Genomic DNA, 17,606 nt, shown 5'->3' on the forward strand with positions numbered 1-17,606 from the left:
TGAACGGTGCTGTGGTTTTGCCCCACAACCACATTAGGTAGCGTTGATGAGCCTTTCATACAAGTCGGTCTATTAACTTACCTAAACATAGTCCAAGTTCCTCCTAACCTCATGTATACGTGAATCAAATATATATAAGTCAAGTTTTAGAGACTTATTAACTGACAAATAAATATAATTGTCCTATATTTAAGAATTATACACATACGGTTATTTTTTTAAAACAGCTTTAGTTCATTTTGTAACGGGAGTTCTCCATCTAAATGACACATGCAATTGCGTAATGGAAGCTTAAAGCAATAGCTTAAACAGTTTTTAGTTGTGTTACAAAAACTTTATAGCAGTACAAAATCCTGACCATTTTAACGGAACACATTGAGATGAAATGAAATCAATTAATAAGCCAATTCAAATATTTTCTCAGATTTGTTTCATTGATTTTATCTTTAATTAACTAAGTAAAAATATCTGGATTAAACCAGACTCACACTCAGGGATATCAGTTACTTAAGTTATATGATATGGAATTTTGATGATGTCTCGAAACATTCACTTATAAACCATAGCTTCACTTCCGGAAGCTGAGGCTCAATAGAAAAATGAGCCATTATTACATAATGGCCTTCTCAGAAACCTTAAAACGCTCGTCTTCATTAGCCTTAAGAAAAATATGTTGAAGCTAGATACAAAATACAATATAAAAATCAACTGTTATTCTTGGTTTCGATCATAATTGTCATTGTTGTTATGTTTGTAATACCCCTATATATACATTTATAACACTAGATACCAATTCTGATATTTATTATCAGTTTTGTTTTATTGGTTTTATTTTTCACCTGAGTCATCGTTGAAACCAGTCCATAACTAAAAAATTTCTGCAGATAACAGGTTTTGTTATATATTTATTATCAACGTGTGTACACGATGTCCAAAAGTCTTGAGTAGTTTTTTTATATATACAAAAATAAAGTATAATGTAAATGTTATGTTTTTAACTATATTCAAACTAAGCGTTTACTGTTTCTTTGTTTTACACCGTAGTTGAGACTGAGGCTTTACAATGTATGTTTGGATGTAGAAGTTGACGAAGAAGGCTGCAATCACGGCTACGTTGATGATCCAAATGACATTGAAGTCCTGTGACACTTGACAGTCCTGGTGGTACAGAAGCCACAGATACAGGATCACTACTGCAAACTGTCCCTGTGGATTGTTTATTACTTATCAATATTATAATACTAGCTTAAATATTGAAATACAAATATAATATGTCTGGGTAACCACATAGTCTCAGATGTCATTTGTCATTTGACTATCAATTTATGGTGTTTTAGAATTTTTTTTTAAGAGGTTGGCGGCCTCTTTTAACCTTGCATTTGCCCGTCCACATAGACTACAGATCTGTGCGTGGAACGTATCCAGCAAAGCAAGGGGTGAGCCGGTACAGTACAAAGGTGAACTGTACTGATAAAAGATAGTGGCAGTGACCAGGATCCGAACCCACTCAAATAAATAAGTTCAAAATAAAATAATACAAAAAAAATAAATAAATAAAAAAAAGAAATAAGTTCAAAGTTCGAAATACATGTAATAAATAGGAAAACATACTTATTTATTTTGTGATATTTCTCTTTTCTTGGAAACTGTCATTTAAATGTAGAATACCTATGAAATCGTATTATTTTACCAGTGTCAGTCGAATTGATTGAATAAATGATTAAACAATTGATACAAACCAGTTGGAGTGTAGTAAGATATTTCTTCCACCAGAGCTGTTTTTGCATCCCAGGGCCAAATGTAGCGAGAAAGTAATAGAAATACATGACGCAGTGAACTGCCGTGTTAATCAGTGCTGGTATTGTCGCTTGCTGAGCTGTAAATGTGACGAACAATTAAAACTAAAATGTAATACACACGCCACAGCAATCCTACAGACTAAGTGAATTTCCATTTACCTGGCTGGATATCTACAAAAGCATTTCCTAAAAATCTTTAGATGTAAATACTATTTAAATGACATTAATGTTATTGATTACTTAGGTTTGCTGCTACAGGGATGATATTAAGGTGTGTTTTAGCGAATTTTCCAACGCATCAATATACAAAAGTATATCTTTTTTAAGCTCTACAAAATTGTTTGAAGAGAAATTATTAAATTTTGTGTTTTTAGGATCAAAAATGGGAAAATCAATTTTTACCCCATAAAACCCTCGTTCTTATAAACATAGGTTTACACGTTTGTACAAAATTTCATCAAAATCAGATAATTTTTGCTCATTTTTGAGTGGCTCAATCTTGTTAGTGACTAAGGCCGACATGTTTCTTAGACACGAATGTTAATTAATAGCCCATACAGCCGATGGCAACTTAGGTACCTACAGTTTATAGTGGAATCCGAAACACATTTTTGACTCGTAATTTACGAATTGGTCTAATTATCATGATAAGACTGCGGAAAGTCGTAGTACTAATTGTGCTACTCCACACCAAGGAGTATCGCATCCACAGATCATGCCTACAAATATCCACAATTCGTGACTTCCAAGTAGCTGGATGACGGGACTATGTAGTTATATACTTACATCTATATAAAACAGTCTTACAACTATATAAACTACTTATGAAAAGGTATGGTTGAGGAAACTTACCTTTAATGTATTTATTACTGTACCAAGTAAAAACAACCATAGCGCAGTGGTGGTAAATGTGTAGAAATGTTATATGTGTGTTCTTCTTGCGTAAAACCATAAACACCTGCAACAATAACGAATGGTAAGCTATGCTGGCATTGAATAAACAAACTATCTTCCTTAAACATACATTACGGAAACCTCCTTTTTCTTTCATTTTGTTAAACTGATTTCCTGTACGTAAATCTATTTCTAATTCAATGTGGATTGTTACAATTCAAATTATTACTGTTATAACATACATCCCTGTTATTATTGATGTAGAATAACACCACAATAACACTAAAAGTTACTTCTTTTACAAGGGTTAATTTTCCCATGACAAACTCAAACAATTGGAATTCGTAAATACCATAGCTGGCAATCTAACTTGACAATATGTTCAAATTACAGCACAAAATAGTTGTAGCAGCTTAAACTGCACTGGTTCATTTAGACAGTAACCAGGTACCTTGATTTAAACAGAACCGGTTATACTAACTAGGTTACCAAGACGAGTTGCAAGTGCCTTATTTACTGTAAATTAAAAATAACTATGTTTTACGTCGATATAAAATATATAGGTGTTAATTTGAATTATTTACGATCATTACTGTGCTTTACTTAGTTGGTCAACAACTAGTAAATGTTCGTTGGCATATCAGCCGCTTGGAACAGTTTATCATACCTTTACAATAGAAATTGATAAGAATTTACATACCAATGATAACAATGTTAAAGATTGCGATGTATTTAAGTGGTATACTTAGGAACTTACCGTGTCAAATAAGTCCAGAAGTTTCAAAACAAAGTAATGCCAAGAACAGTAAAGGAACTAAAACAAAACCACATGAAAATGAAGATAAACATGTTACATTCCACAGCTTATCGTATATTTTATTTTGCTACAATCCTGATAGTTTGACAGTGAAGAAATACAATGACACAATTTTGAGCATCTCCACTGGAAGAATATGGCCCTCGTTTGGTGTAGGTGGAGGATCTCAGAATTGGCAAAACCAAAGCACAAACACAAATTTGTTTGACGAATAGTAGAAGTTCTACTAAGATACGATGGCCTTTAAAATGAAGAACTTGCCAGATGATTTGGTCTAAGTATGCTCCTACCTACGACTACCTATCCCCTTATGAAGACTAACATTTTAAAAGTAATTAAAACCTTTACATCCCAGAAAGAATATACAGTATTATTACAGTATTAAGTTAATAGTGGAAACAAGCCCTAAACTTAATCAAATCATGTCACTTCTTTCTGAAGTTTCTTGTATTTCGGAATTTCAGACAATAAACGTAAATTTCAACTTAACATTTCCAACAATTGTTGACGTTAGATATTGATATTGTTGATGTTGAGTGTGTGATAAAAACTCACTGTGTGTCTGAGATGTTTGATATTGTCGGGGTCGTCGACACGACAACTGTGTTCCAGTAAATACTCTACTGCTCCTGGCGTTACAAACACCTGTAACATACACTTCTGCTTTTAAACCGCACAGAACGTATCAAATAGTAAAAACCGTTTTATAATAATACTAGAAAAAGTCAGCGGTGCACCAATTCTAAGGAAACATCGAATGTATAAGTAATAGAGTGCTGATGTGATTATCTCACTCCATTCTACTAACATCCTTTAACTATGCCCAGCTTAAAATATGGACCTAGGTGGTGCTGTTGTCTCAAAGACGAAGATAGATCTAGCAGAGGCTCTATACTGTACGGCAAGTACCTCACATCATTAGCACGTGTACGTTAGCACTTTCTCTAACACGAGTGTCTGATATGTAAATTAATTGATTTGATTCGACGGTTATTTTTTCATGAAATAACTTCTTACCATACGTCCATTATTAACATCAGTGTTTTTCTTACCTGGGACAGGACGAATGCGTTGTAAACTATCTGTATGATATTGTAGACTCTCATGAAGGTCTTGAGATAATAAGGTTTCCTCGAGGCCATGATCTTTGGTCCAAAATGTACCACAATCAATAGGTAAACAAGTATAGACAACGATACAGGGATCGGAGAGTGGGTTAGTGTCCAGTTCTGGGTAATACTCTCTGAAAAAATCCTCTAGTATTAGATTCTGATTGACTGTTCCAAAATAATTGTATTGCTGTTTTTTTTTTGTTTTTTTTTCATTACTGAAATGTGTTGATTTTAGGGATGGTAGGGTTTTGTTTTATAATGAAAGGCAGTAAAGGTTTTGTAATTGTGCATATAGTTTTTGCTTCATACAATGAAATGAAAGTCAAGAGGCTTGTCTAAATCGACAAATTTTGTAAGACACCTCTTATTTATGTAACACCGATAACAAGTATTTGGTTTCATTGCTGATTGGTATGCCGTAAGACTCTTTTGGATGTACTGAATTAAAATATAAGCACGGTTCTCAAAGTAAAAACTTGTACAGTTTAAGTAACCTCTTATTAAATTGAATTATTTGTTTGGTGTTTTTTTAAACACGCATCAGCACCACTTCTACTATGTTGTCTAGGTCTAGGAAATTTGAGCCCTATACCTGAATTAAAAGAAAATGAATAATAAACCAAGCGGTAAAATTAAGTTTGCATTTAAAAATAATTTAGAGATTTATAACCATTTCATACAGAATATCTGAAGAATCATGTCATTCTCTCCCATAGCAAAACACGGGAATATTGCCAATTGTTATTTTAATACCCTTTATATTTTAAATAAAATATATGTGGTAATATTTGCAAGGAATACAGTAATATTCAATTGGATGTAGTTATTTTTTTTACAAGTAGCATATTATGAACTGTTATTAAAATGTGCGTTAACTGTATATTGCATATTGATAAACGAACCAAATTAACAGGATTACAGTTTACGTTCAAGATGGATTAAACACTGCTATGTGTGTGACTTAACTAAAAGGAAAATATTTGGTTTTTCCTCCATTTATTTTTGGTTACTATATCATTCTGTTTAAAATGAAAGTGAAATCAAATGTATAAAGGTACTTTGAGTCGTCACGATTGAAAATAGCGTGGCTTCATGTCTTCAGGCTATTCATATTGTTTGTGAGATATTGCTATGAGATTGCTTATATCAACTCAAAGTATGCAGGATTGTACCTTGCAATCTAAAGACAAGAAATAACATTCTCTATTTGAGTATAAGGTGTAAAAAGAGTCGCTTAGTTTTAAATTGTTGATCATGGACGTTCATTAGAAAGAAATTTTAAGTTTTTGGTAGGCAAGCAAAAGTAAACTTTTTTTATAAGTTTAATACAAAGTACTTTTTATCGTAGGATAGATATGATGTTAACGTTTTTAACGACATATTACTTTAATAGATAAGAATAAAAGTACGTATGAGTAATTTTTATTGACTTAATAATTTTTAGCGTCGTAAAAACAAATTATTCAAATGATTCAATTACTATACTCCTTGGTGTTACCTTTTACTACGGATAGAATTTATCATTCCAATATAGTTTTTAAGTTGTAGCTAGTTATAGAACTAAGATTAGAAATCAAAATGAACTCGGCCACCAACAAAGTACGCCTAGTAGAATGAATTAATTTATGTCAAATAAGTCAACTTTGAACCGAACCAAACCAAACTGAAAAGACAGCCTATTGTAAATTATAGCATATTTTATGTTTTATTACAGTATCAAGAGATTCTGGGAGAAGAATCTATGCTCTGGTCAAAAGGAATTAGGTACAGCTAGTCCTCGTAGATAAAATCACTACTTCGGTATTCCTAAATCAACGGTTTAATATGAAACGTCACAAGTGGCCTTTAAACACAAGTACCTTAAGCTAGCATATCTTTAAAACACAAACAGTTATTTTGAGCCCTATATCAATCCTGTAGTACTCTATATCGTAAAATAAAAAAATAAAATTCTATAAGCTTTTTTGTAATTTCTTTCTTGTTTCAAATGCATGATTGATGATTCTCCAGATAAGGGGCGTTTACGTTTAATGTTTTAAATTTCTCAAATACTTAAGAAATAACGTTTACTTTAGTTGCTAGACAACAATAATAAAGCATATGCAGGCACTTTTGTCAATAACAATAATTTCCTTTGTCAATCTATGTTACTGATCTACATTAAGATAATAAAAAGTTTCGAGATTTTATAACTTAATCTTAAAAGTTTTTTGAAGCTTATGAAAAAAGATATTTAGAAAGGGCAAATTTGTAAAGTTAATATAAACTTGGAAAAAGTTAATATAACAAGCCGTAAATAATTCTTGAAATTTCAAAACCGTTTAATAAACTTACCTTTGTCCACCATTTTGTAAAAATCCTCGGAACCAGTTGACGAAAAATTGGAAAGAGCCATTTCTGAACCACTAAACACAACTTGATTCTAACAGAAGAACACTTGAGAGTTAGCAGTAGTTGTATAACTCTGTAGACTCCGTACCATGTAAGTCGCAACTACGATGCTGTATTGGCTAAGATCCTAAACAGGTTTTTCTACTCATAAGTGTTGAGACAAAAACCAAATAAATAAAAACAATCAGCTGGACATAGAAATCCAGTTATATGCTATTACTATGCAACAATAATAATGTAATTAGCACAGCTGCAATTCCTTGGCGGTTGTTTATAACAGTTGCACGTTATAATACATACAAGGAACTACAGTAAGCAAATTTCCATTAACCAAAGAAAAACTTACAGAAACTTTACATTTATTTACAGACCAATAATTCAGCAAGGTCTTAAAATACTTTACAAACGGAACACCAATCTGAGCGTTTATATAACGCCAGTGAAATGCCACTACGATATGGTGTACATCGCTAAAGAAAACCATGGTGCTGCGTTGATCGGGAAACTGGTTTTATTGGTTATAACAAAACGAAAATAAAGGTCTATATTGCTTTATGGAATCCTTCGTTAGCAAGATATCCGCAATCTTTTATATTCAATTATATCTCTAAAACTGTTAAATATGTCTGTATTAAATTTAACATTAGATTTAAAATAACAATGCGTTATTTGCAAAAAACTTATCAAAAAAAGTTAAGAAAAAGAATTTTACTGTTAGAGTAAGATTTTTCCATTTTATTTTCATAACTTAAATTTTAAAAAAATTGCTAACTTTAAGAAAATTTTTAAGAACATCTTCATTTAGCACGCAACATTTCCTTTCAAGCGATACAACGGTAAAAAATGATGATATAACAAACAGCAGAATAATCAACAATTTTTGTTGTAAAATTCGGCAGATAAGGCTAGTTACACCTCATTGAGACTTGTTTTACGAGTAAAAATCCTGGTATTTCACCTTTTTTATCTATATTTTGACTTTGGTCATGTTTTATTGGAATTGGAATTTTTGAATGCTAAATATAAGTGTTTGGTTGTTACAGGACACCCTGTATAATTCACGTGCCCTGTTCAAACAATAACCTTTTCCTACAGTTATCAAATCAAATCGTTGATTGCCGAAACAAAATACATTGTATAGCACCGTATATCACAGCATTGTATTTCTGACAAAAGGGGCTTTCTTGCACTGATAGGACGCAAATTAGCTTAATCCTGCATTTACTTACTTTGCCGCACTCATTCCACTTTGTTGAACTCATTTTACTTTGCTGCACTCCAGTATTTGAACCAAACAACACAACATAGTGTGCTTGTATTAGGCACGTTATACGTGTATACTTAAAAATAAGTTTGCAACATAGCAAAATTGATCAGCTGGGGCTGTGCATTACAAACCAACAATAATATCAAGGCTATGACTCATTATGTTTGTGAAAATATTTTAAGCGTGTTATTTGCACATTTGTGAAACAATTTCATTAAGGTTTTAATTTTATTGTGTGACAATTTCTTTTTGGTTTAAATTTGTTAATTTGTGAAATTGCATAGTAACAGTTAACTAATATATACATACGATTACCCATTATTTATGCTTTATAGTAGCTGTGTGAAAAATATAATGGATAACACGAGCGCAAAGTCTCTTGGCAGCACTCGAGAGAGAATTTAACGCATGACTCCAAGACAAGTGTGGAAAGTTTCTCGAGTCCAGCTAAGTGCCACTTTGCGCACTATTTACACCGATAATTACTGTAAGCCTATGCTTTATCACCAAGAGTACATTAGAAAAATAACTAAAGAATATCATGTACAACGGTTATGTTTAGGCCACAGGCTATTACAGGTTTCAATAAATAATCAATTTGTTATTTTTTGTACTATTTCCTACCAAAACAGTTAAACTAGGGAGATTTGTTTGGAAATAAATAACAAAACCCGTCCATCAGGTCACCTTATCTTTATTTTTCACATCAGATCCTTTTACGATGTACGACTTTATGTAAAAGTTAAGAAACAGACAGAGAATAAAAAACACGTTGGCCAGCCATATGTAGGTGAAGGAGCGAGAGATAGGACACTGTTTGTAGTACAGAATACTGATGTAGGCCAGGATGACTACGAACTGGAACTGAACGTACAAACATTATAGGCCTATACAAGCTGAAATTACCATTATGAGTGTAAAATGAGTTGCCTTTTGGACCTTTACTGACTAATACCAGTTGTTTCATTAGCCTAGACCATTTTATACATGCCCAATGATCAGGGACAGCTGGGTCGTGTTTTAAAAATATCAAAAAGATACTGACTTTTCTCAGTATCTAATCTAGTGACTTTTTGATTATTACTATATATTTTTTGTCCTAGGTCACTAGGCAAGAGCCCGGGGAAAGGTTTCTCATTACTTCAGGCAGGACATAGGGATTGAGTGAGGCATTATCACTTAGATCAAATCCATTGGTGACTTGGCGGGATTTGAACCCGGGACCTCAGGGACCAAAGTCCCGCGCTCTAACCATTAGACCAGCTATCCCCGATTACTAATATATACTAGCACTATAACCACTTGGCTTAAAATGCAGTTAATATTGTTTTTCAGGAAACCTTTTGTGATACCGGTGAAATCAATATGTACTGTATAATCATTTCCTCCATGAAAGTGAGATTTTAGCAAGGCAACATTAAAAAATAAACAAACTTCAACTACGTGAACAATTGTTTAAATGTTACCTTAAAATAATCTATAAAATTTTGCTTTCTAACAACAAAATCGCTATATCCGTCATCAAAGGTTGTTTATATTTATTTTAAATTTAATTAACTACAATAAAATTGTTGAATACAAAAAGATTGAAATAACTGCCAGACAATGATAAACTTACCAACTGCAGTTTGGTTAGGTGATGTTTCCACCACAGATATTTCTTGAAGGCTTTGAATGTTGTCAAAAAGTAGTAACTGTACATGATTGCATGCACAATCAAATTTATAAATACTGGAATGGATCCCTGGGATGCTGGAAAATACGATAAAAAAATGCAAATATTGTTTTAATTTAAACGCCAGTTCGTAATAAAGACTAGATTAAATACCAGTATTCATATGGGTTGTATCAGTCAATAACTTTAAATCTGTGTTTGTACGATTATTAACTACTGGAACCAATCAAAGTAAAGACTAAATGGGTAAGTACTACCTATACTAAACAATATAAAGACATCAAGAAAACGTTTCAGAAAAATGCTGAATTCATGGTTTCATTTAAGGCGAAAAACAAAATTAAAAAGATCCTTTTGGAAATCCAAAAAGTAATAATGAAAAAACACAACAAAATCTGGCATTTATCAAATTCAGTGTGACAGTTGTGAGATGAAGTATGTTGGACAAACAAAAAGAAATGTAAAACTAGATTTGAAGAACACACTTCTCACATAGCACACAACAGACCTGAACAATCAGCAATAGCAAAACATTGTTTAGAAACGGACCACAAAATATCAATCAAAAATACTAAATTACTAAAAAATATAACAAAATCCAATTGACTAAAATGCATGGGAATTATTATTTATAAATAAAATGGACAATTTAGTAAATAATGGTAATGGTCCAATTCAAAATGTAACAATACTAAATTCTAAATTTATAAAGTTATAAGTTAATTCTACTTCATATTTCATTTGTATACAAATATATTTTTTATTTTAGCTAAAAGTATTTAACAGAATAATTTTTATTTTCAACTACCCATATGTTACATTCTTTAAAATTTATCATTATTTTTAAACATAAACATAACCTTCAGTTTTGTGATGTGTCTGATGTCTTATAGCTGGCAAAAGGCCTCATGAAAAAAAATTCTGAAAATATTGGTGAAGTTTTTATTTCAAATTTATAATCCTATAATGTTAAGAATATTAACTTTTATAACATTTGTCTATGTTTATTTTCTAGCGTGATCAGATATTTTTGTTATTATAATTAAAATATTTCACTAGACTTTAAAGCTTTTATAATTGAAAATCAAGAAACAAAGGAATAATTTAAAATTAATAAGCTGCTTAATCTACCTTTACAAAACCTATAAAAAATATTGGCATGATACATTATAATGTATCGAGCATAATGCAGCTGTATCATAATAGCTCGGTGTCATATAATCATTTACCTTTAATGAACCTCAGTGAGAACCAAGGGAAGAACACCATGGCTGCGTGGTGATACACGTGGAGGAATGTTATATGTGAATTCTTCTTTCGCAACACCATGAATACCTATTTCACACCACAGATTAATTTAATGGAATATCTAATAAAGTAACTAATACAACCATAGCATGTGTATTTTATTTATAGGACAGTGACAAATATATTTTCAAATGGTTAACACACGGATATAATACATAAAACATTCGTTTTCTGTGTATGTTGAAAAATCAATATGCGGCTATATTAATTTAAGAAGTGTTTATAAACGGAAATAATAAAGTTTTCTTATACTTCACCAAAAACAAACGTTTTTTATACATGCATTGTGGGTCTAAAGTAGCATTTGTACTCCGTAGAGAGTAAAAATCAGCTGTAATAAACAGTTGTCAATTTCAATTGTAGCAATTACTTGGATCGAAATTATTCATCGATTTAATTGTTGGGTTAAGATCATCAGTTGTATTATTGTAAATAGTTCGACGTATCAATAGTATAATGTATAGTAACATAATCGTAATAAACGAAAATGATTGTATCACTACTAAGCAACTGCTTAATAACATTAACAGAATTGAAAACAAACTGGAAGTCGTTTGAGAGGTTGTCTTTACGTTAACAGTAGTTTCGTTTACTAACTTGGTTTGTTAATTGATTATGCAATATGAAGAAACATCTAGTTCACCACGCAGGCATCACCTTTAGCCATAGTGATAAAAAAAACTATTTTACTTAATAGTAGTTTTTTGAAACCAATTCTTATGGAAGATATAACGGAACACGTATGATTAAGGGGTGAAGAGAAAACATATTACAACACAGTACAAGCAGAGTTAACCCAACATAAATGACTTACTCAAATATCAAATGTCAGTGGCCTCTAGCACTTCTGTCTTGTGTCATTCACTCAGCAAATTTGCTTTAGTTCCTTACTGTGTTTTATAATTGTGAATATACTGGTTTCATCTAAATTTTTCTCACAAGTTTTATTACAATTTTTTATATTCTTATTATATGCTGAACGGGTTAAGCAAGTCACTGATTAATGAGTCTACGCACAGGGTTTCAGCTTATAAATAATTATTGCCTAAATGTTATTGCTTTAACATTATTGATTGGTAAGTGAGGTAAGGATTAAAATAAAAAGATCAGTTGGGCATGTGTAAAGAAGGAGGAGAAAATCGTGATTGAAGGAAATGAGTTAATTTTATGCAGAATGAAGGTGATCTAATGGGATACCAAAATAAATGGTAGGACCAGGTCAAAGCAGCCATAAAGAGTGTAGAAGCCTTCGAAAATTATGCAGACGGCAGATAAAAATCTAAGCTTTTTTGGCATGGCTAAAATTCACCTTGGTAAAAAGATGATCTCAGGAGGGAGTGAGTGATATAAGTTTATTAAAGATAATATTTGCAGCATATTAATTAATTGTTTTGTTAATTTAGGGACTTGAGCTAGTAGCTTGGATATTTACACCCGACCTGACTCTTTTTGGACAATAAAATTTTCTCAAATCACAACCGCGTCTAATTAGATGATGTTAAGGGTGACTGATTAACAGATTAAGATGTGCCATTAAGGGGATAAACTAGAACATATGTTTAGAATAAGGATGTTTGATTTAGTCAGAGACAGTGATAAGACAGCGCTGGCCAGCCTTTACCGTTTCAACCAGTTTTATCACTTTATATTTATTTTAATTATTTGATCAACATAACAAGTTTCGATTATTGTGATTTTGACATAATTTAAAAGAATCTTTTGACAAACCTCAATGTATTAATACATTGATGATGTGGTTGCATACAATGACTTGACGAAGTTCTAAGGAAAGAAACTAGTTGTCATACTGTGGTTTGGTAAGGTGATCCGGTACTTTCCTGTTAAAGGGAACATTCATTATTATCGATGATTTTTCTCGATATATCGATTTTTTTATTTTCCGATCCATTACAAATTGACAACAACTAACTGATCTTGTTTAGGCTAAAATATTCTAAGCTAACCTAACATAACCAACCAAACTTGCTGGACCATTTAAAAATGCCGTTTGGGTTTGATAATAGAAAAGGCAAGTTAAACACGGAATTTGTAAATGCAAGTTTGGTTAGTTATGTTAGGTTATTTTTTTTTTCGAACAGTTTTATTTCATTGTTGTTTGTTGATACTGAACAATATTTATCGCGTAGTTGTCAGCTGATATGTTTCAATTTGTTACTATCGATATATCGAGAAAAATCATCGATAATAATGAATGTTCCCTTTAACAGGAAAGTACCGGTGATCCTTTTATTCGATCAATAATATATTCCAACCAAGGGTGACAATGAATAGTAATAAACGAGAAACAAAAGTAGTATTCTGTATTGCTTTATACTGTATTCCTTTTTAAATACTGGGTCAGGTGGATTTGTATGTATTTGGTAACCAAACTCTGATTATTGACATTGTGAACCTTATAATAAACTATAGATGCTTGAAGATGCATTCAACTATCCCATACACTAAGAAGTTACAACATAAAGTGGTAAAGATTTCATATACTTACCGTATCAAGTAAATCCAGGTTCTTCAACATTTGAAAGTGCCATGCTCCGTATATGTACTATAACAATAAAGTAAATCATAAACCAATGAGCCAAAGGTAATATGAATGTTTGTGTTAAGACAATTATTATAATAACACGACTAGTTTATGGTATTTCATATATCTCGATTGTAGATGTATACCATGAAGTAATTTTAAATGAGTTAGGCACGACTGGTGTAAAGAATGTTATAGAGAACCCCCTAAAAGTAATAAGATAGTTTTTGATCCTAGATTACCAGCACAAATATTGATTTTTATCTTAACTTGGCAGTGTAACTTCATAGAACCTTCATTTATTTTATTCCAGGTCATTCATGGGAATTGAAGTTTACTTCATTGTAGAAATCTGTTTCAGTATAACAACGAATATTTATGTTTAATTGTGCAATCAAATATGGTGATGTTTCATAAATTTCTAAGCTAGTACCAGCGATCGATTAATAGTAAAGATAATTGGTATTATTTCACGACACTAGTCACGTTTCTGTCACTTCAAAAGTTTCTTGAGTTTATAGTATAATATAAACTTAGTCACTTACCAAACTCTTGAGGTAGTCTAGGCCTTCGAAGGGCTTTGGCACTGAACAGCTTATTCGTGTCAGGAATGGCAGAGGCATAACCCCCACTTGAGGCACTAAAAACTACACAAACCCATACAATAAAAAGACCATTTATAAATATGCTCATACTCGAGTAACTGTTAACATTGTAAATTATAAAAGTATTCCACAAAGACCAAAGTGTAGGGAAAGTGAATTGAATATTCAGTATTTAGTTTGTAATGAGGTTATTTGGCAAAACAAACTCAGATAACCTTTGTTATTACATAAAGTATAATGATTTGGCAAAATAGTCAAATTTGTCGATCAATATGCAAATGTCAATTAATTGCAAACAAGATATTAAACGTCATTCAAAAGGTTTTTTAAATAGTCAGAATAATTTAACCTATTGGGGTGTGTGTATCTCAATCTGGTACAAAATATCAGCTTAAAAGTTTTAAATATTTTTGAAATTTTTACATGCAATAATAAAGTCATGTGTTTTAAAATTTCGAATGTTGAATAATTTTAATTTCTGATAGTCCTAAGTAGATCATAGACCATTCTGTACTTCTAAACCTGCTGTAAAAATTTACTTTCTAAAAAATAAATAAGCCTGTTGGGACTTTTTTCTAAATAAACTCAAGGGAAAAACTGTTTGAAATTGTTGCACTCCGAAATATAGTAAGCTGATGGTTATTTACTGCTTGGTTTAGATACAGCTCACTAAGCTGTAAAAACATTTTTTTCGGAAAATACTTATTATTACACGTAAAGGCTTAACAATTAAAAACTAAGAAAAAAATGTTCCGAACTTGCTTCCTCCATTTAATAACGTTTTTCTTGTAATGGAATGAACATTTTTTTCTAAACACACTGTTATGAAATAGACGTCTGATTAGATTAAATACATTTGTAACCCGTTCCAAAATAAAAAGAGGCTAAGTTGAATTTAGCCCAGTCACATTTAGCGAATTCTAATAAGTATTCATGACTCAAACAAAACCTTATATTTAGGCTTTGGTAAGTCGAATTTTAATGTGATTTTTTTATGGTAGTAATCTTAAAAGACGGACAATAGTTGATAAGTAAATCAACCGACAACACTCTGAGGTGGAATAAAGTATCAAAGTATGACTTACGTTGTAAACTATAGTTGAGTTATAAATTATTTGAACGACATTGTACAATCGCATCACAGTCTTTAGCTTGTATGGGCTTCTCTTTTCCATGTACATTGGCCCTAACTTAAATACAAATAAAAAATAGGAAATGAGAGTGATGATAAGAACAGGAGTGCTGAACAGAATCCATGTTTCCATTAACCGATCTGAAAAATCAATTAAATCATAATTAATAAGCTACTGTTAACTGTTTTGTAAACTACACATACTCATTAGTGTGTAAACAAATAGTATTTCTGAAAACGTTTTAATTAACTGTTAAAAATATTTGTTTGAAGATAATTTCAGTAAAGGCTTTTGTTATGTTAGTAATTAACGACAGTAATTGGCATTCAAATTGATATTAAAAAAAAAATAATAATTAATGCCACAAAACATTGCACAGAATATTGTTTGGGTATGTTACTTACAGAACCATGAGTTTATTGAAGTCATTGAATTCAAATAGTAACTAATAAAATAGTAAATAGGCCAATAACATATATAATAAATATACCAGTTTTTTACGGAAATACCTCTAAGTACACTTTCTTCACCCTTAACCACATTAAATATTCGTTCTATGAGAAGTTGTCTCATAAAAAAGTAATATTTAAAATTGATTTCACATTTAAATATTAATAACATCTAATGCTTCATAGCCGAAGGAAAATTTGAGAACTGACTTTTAAAATACTATGTTTGATTTTTACTTTACCTCAACTACTTTATAAGGTATTTTAATTTTTATCAGGTAAAAAATATCCTTTCATTATTGGGAAGTTTGAAATGGTTGTGTGTATAGAACATGTTTAACATATAAAACATTAGTAACTATTTTCTCATAAGCTTTTAATGAAATTAGTTGTAACTACACATATTGTACTGCAAAATACCCAAATAAAGTCAAAAACTAAATTTCAAGTAAATCGTAAACAACATTTAAACAATTCTTACATAATTATTTAATATCCCTAATATTTGGTGGTCATTTGAGTATGTCAAAGAAAGGGTACCATCTCCTAAACGCAATCTTACCCAAATAAAAACACAGTATTAATAGGTATGCATAAAATGTAGTATTAAAATATACGATATACTAATTTACTGTACTCACCAGGATCAATCAAATTTGAATAAAATTCGTCTGTAAGATTATCATTTTGAATCATGTATTCCACTTCTACTGTCATTTTGCTTTAAACGATAAACGTTACTGTAACGCTAATCAATTAGACGTATTAAAGAGGCAACATCACTTTTGAACCATACTATTATAACACACTAATAACCATGTATTTCAATGATATCTATGAATCCACCACAGTTCACAAGGTTTTCAAAATCACGTTACACAAACATTTTCTTCAATTAGAGTTAATGATTATTTTGCTTCACGAACCTAATTACATGATTAGTTAGTTTCAAATAACAATTAACGCAATTCGATAGAACGGTTGAAGTGAAAACGAAGAGTAAAACAATGTGTTCGAGTTAAGGTCAAACGTAAGCAAGGCTATTGAATTGTATGATAATGCAAAAGACCTCGGAAACTAATTTGTGAGCTTTGAAACTCTTCTTAACGAGCACAGCAACTAACAAACTGATACTGTACCCACCACTTGGTGGAAACTTAACAATAACAACTTAACAAAATTTGCCTTTTTAAAACTTCCTTGGAAAATTTACCCATCAGCAAGTGGTTTTATTTTTAGTGATTTTTGTAACTATTTCCGTTTGAAAATAGTCAGGTTTTCAAATATTTTATTTACTATCCCTTATACTTTATATAAGATTAACATTTTATTGGGTAGTATTGCCATATTCCCTTGTGATCAAACACAAATCCATATCCCTAGGATAAACATACTCCCTTATGATCGAAGAAACATCCATAACCCTAGGATAAATATACTCCCTTGTGATCAAAGAAACATCCATATCCCTAGGATAAACATACTCCCTTGTGATCAAAGAAACATCCATATCCCTAGGATAAACATACTCCCTTGTGATCGAAGAAACATCCATATCCCTAGGATAAATATACTCCCTTGTGATCAAAGAAACATCCATATCCCTAGGATAAA

The 17,606-nt window shown here is 31.3% G+C and overlaps 2 protein-coding genes across 3 annotated transcripts; both read right to left on the bottom strand.

Moving 5' to 3' along the window:
• Positions 1–958: 958 nt before the first annotated feature.
• Positions 959–7,103, bottom strand: LOC129002784 (elongation of very long chain fatty acids protein 7-like). 2 transcript variants are annotated; one of them, XM_054430835.1, is made up of 7 exons: positions 6,957–7,103; positions 4,563–4,753; positions 4,066–4,155; positions 3,451–3,507; positions 2,652–2,757; positions 1,740–1,876; positions 959–1,206 (listed from the first exon to the last, which is right to left on the bottom strand). In XM_054430835.1, the coding sequence occupies exons 1-7, from the start codon at positions 7,015–7,017 to the stop codon at positions 1,018–1,020; spliced, it is 831 nt and encodes a 276-aa protein (XP_054286810.1). In that variant the 5' UTR covers positions 7,018–7,103; the 3' UTR covers positions 959–1,017. The 2 variants fall into 2 exon arrangements, with proteins under 2 accessions (XP_054286810.1, XP_054286811.1); XM_054430836.1 differs by lacking the exon at positions 4,066–4,155.
• Positions 7,104–8,957: 1,854 nt separating this feature from the next.
• LOC129003845 (elongation of very long chain fatty acids protein 7-like) lies at positions 8,958–16,975 on the bottom strand. Its single transcript, XM_054432170.1, has 7 exons — positions 16,634–16,975; positions 15,496–15,683; positions 14,351–14,452; positions 13,770–13,826; positions 11,185–11,290; positions 9,899–10,032; positions 8,958–9,144 (listed from the first exon to the last, which is right to left on the bottom strand). Exons 1-7 carry the CDS (start codon positions 16,707–16,709, stop codon positions 8,959–8,961), a joined length of 849 nt encoding a protein of 282 aa, XP_054288145.1. The 5' UTR covers positions 16,710–16,975; the 3' UTR covers position 8,958.
• Positions 16,976–17,606: the final 631 nt, after the last annotated feature.

Source organism: Macrosteles quadrilineatus, unplaced genomic scaffold (genome assembly GCF_028750875.1).
Source record: "Macrosteles quadrilineatus isolate MER2022 unplaced genomic scaffold, UCM_ALF_1.0 Scaffold_9__3_contigs__length_116548681, whole genome shotgun sequence".
Lineage (NCBI taxonomy): Eukaryota > Metazoa > Arthropoda > Insecta > Hemiptera > Cicadellidae > Macrosteles > Macrosteles quadrilineatus.

Excerpts from the sequence above, each read along its gene's own strand:
- LOC129003845 (XM_054432170.1), bottom strand. The coding sequence starts at position 16,709 with ATGACAGTAGAAGTGGAATACATGATTCAAAATGATAATCTTACAGAC. Across the intron at positions 14,453-15,495 it reads ACTCAACTATAGTTTACAAC|TTTTTAGTGCCTCAAGTGGG; the intron begins GTAAGTCATACT and ends GGGTTTGTGTAG. Across the intron at positions 13,827-14,350 it reads TAGACTACCTCAAGAGTTTG|TACATATACGGAGCATGGCA; the intron begins GTAAGTGACTAA and ends TTATTGTTATAG.
- LOC129002784 (XM_054430835.1), bottom strand. The coding sequence starts at position 7,017 with ATGGCTCTTTCCAATTTTTCGTCAACTGGTTCCGAGGATTTTTACAAA. Across the intron at positions 2,758-3,450 it reads TTCTGGACTTATTTGACACG|GTGTTTATGGTTTTACGCAA; the intron begins GTAAGTTCCTAA and ends TTATTGTTGCAG. Across the intron at positions 1,207-1,739 it reads ATCTTACTACACTCCAACTG|GGACAGTTTGCAGTAGTGAT; the intron begins GTTTGTATCAAT and ends AACAATCCACAG.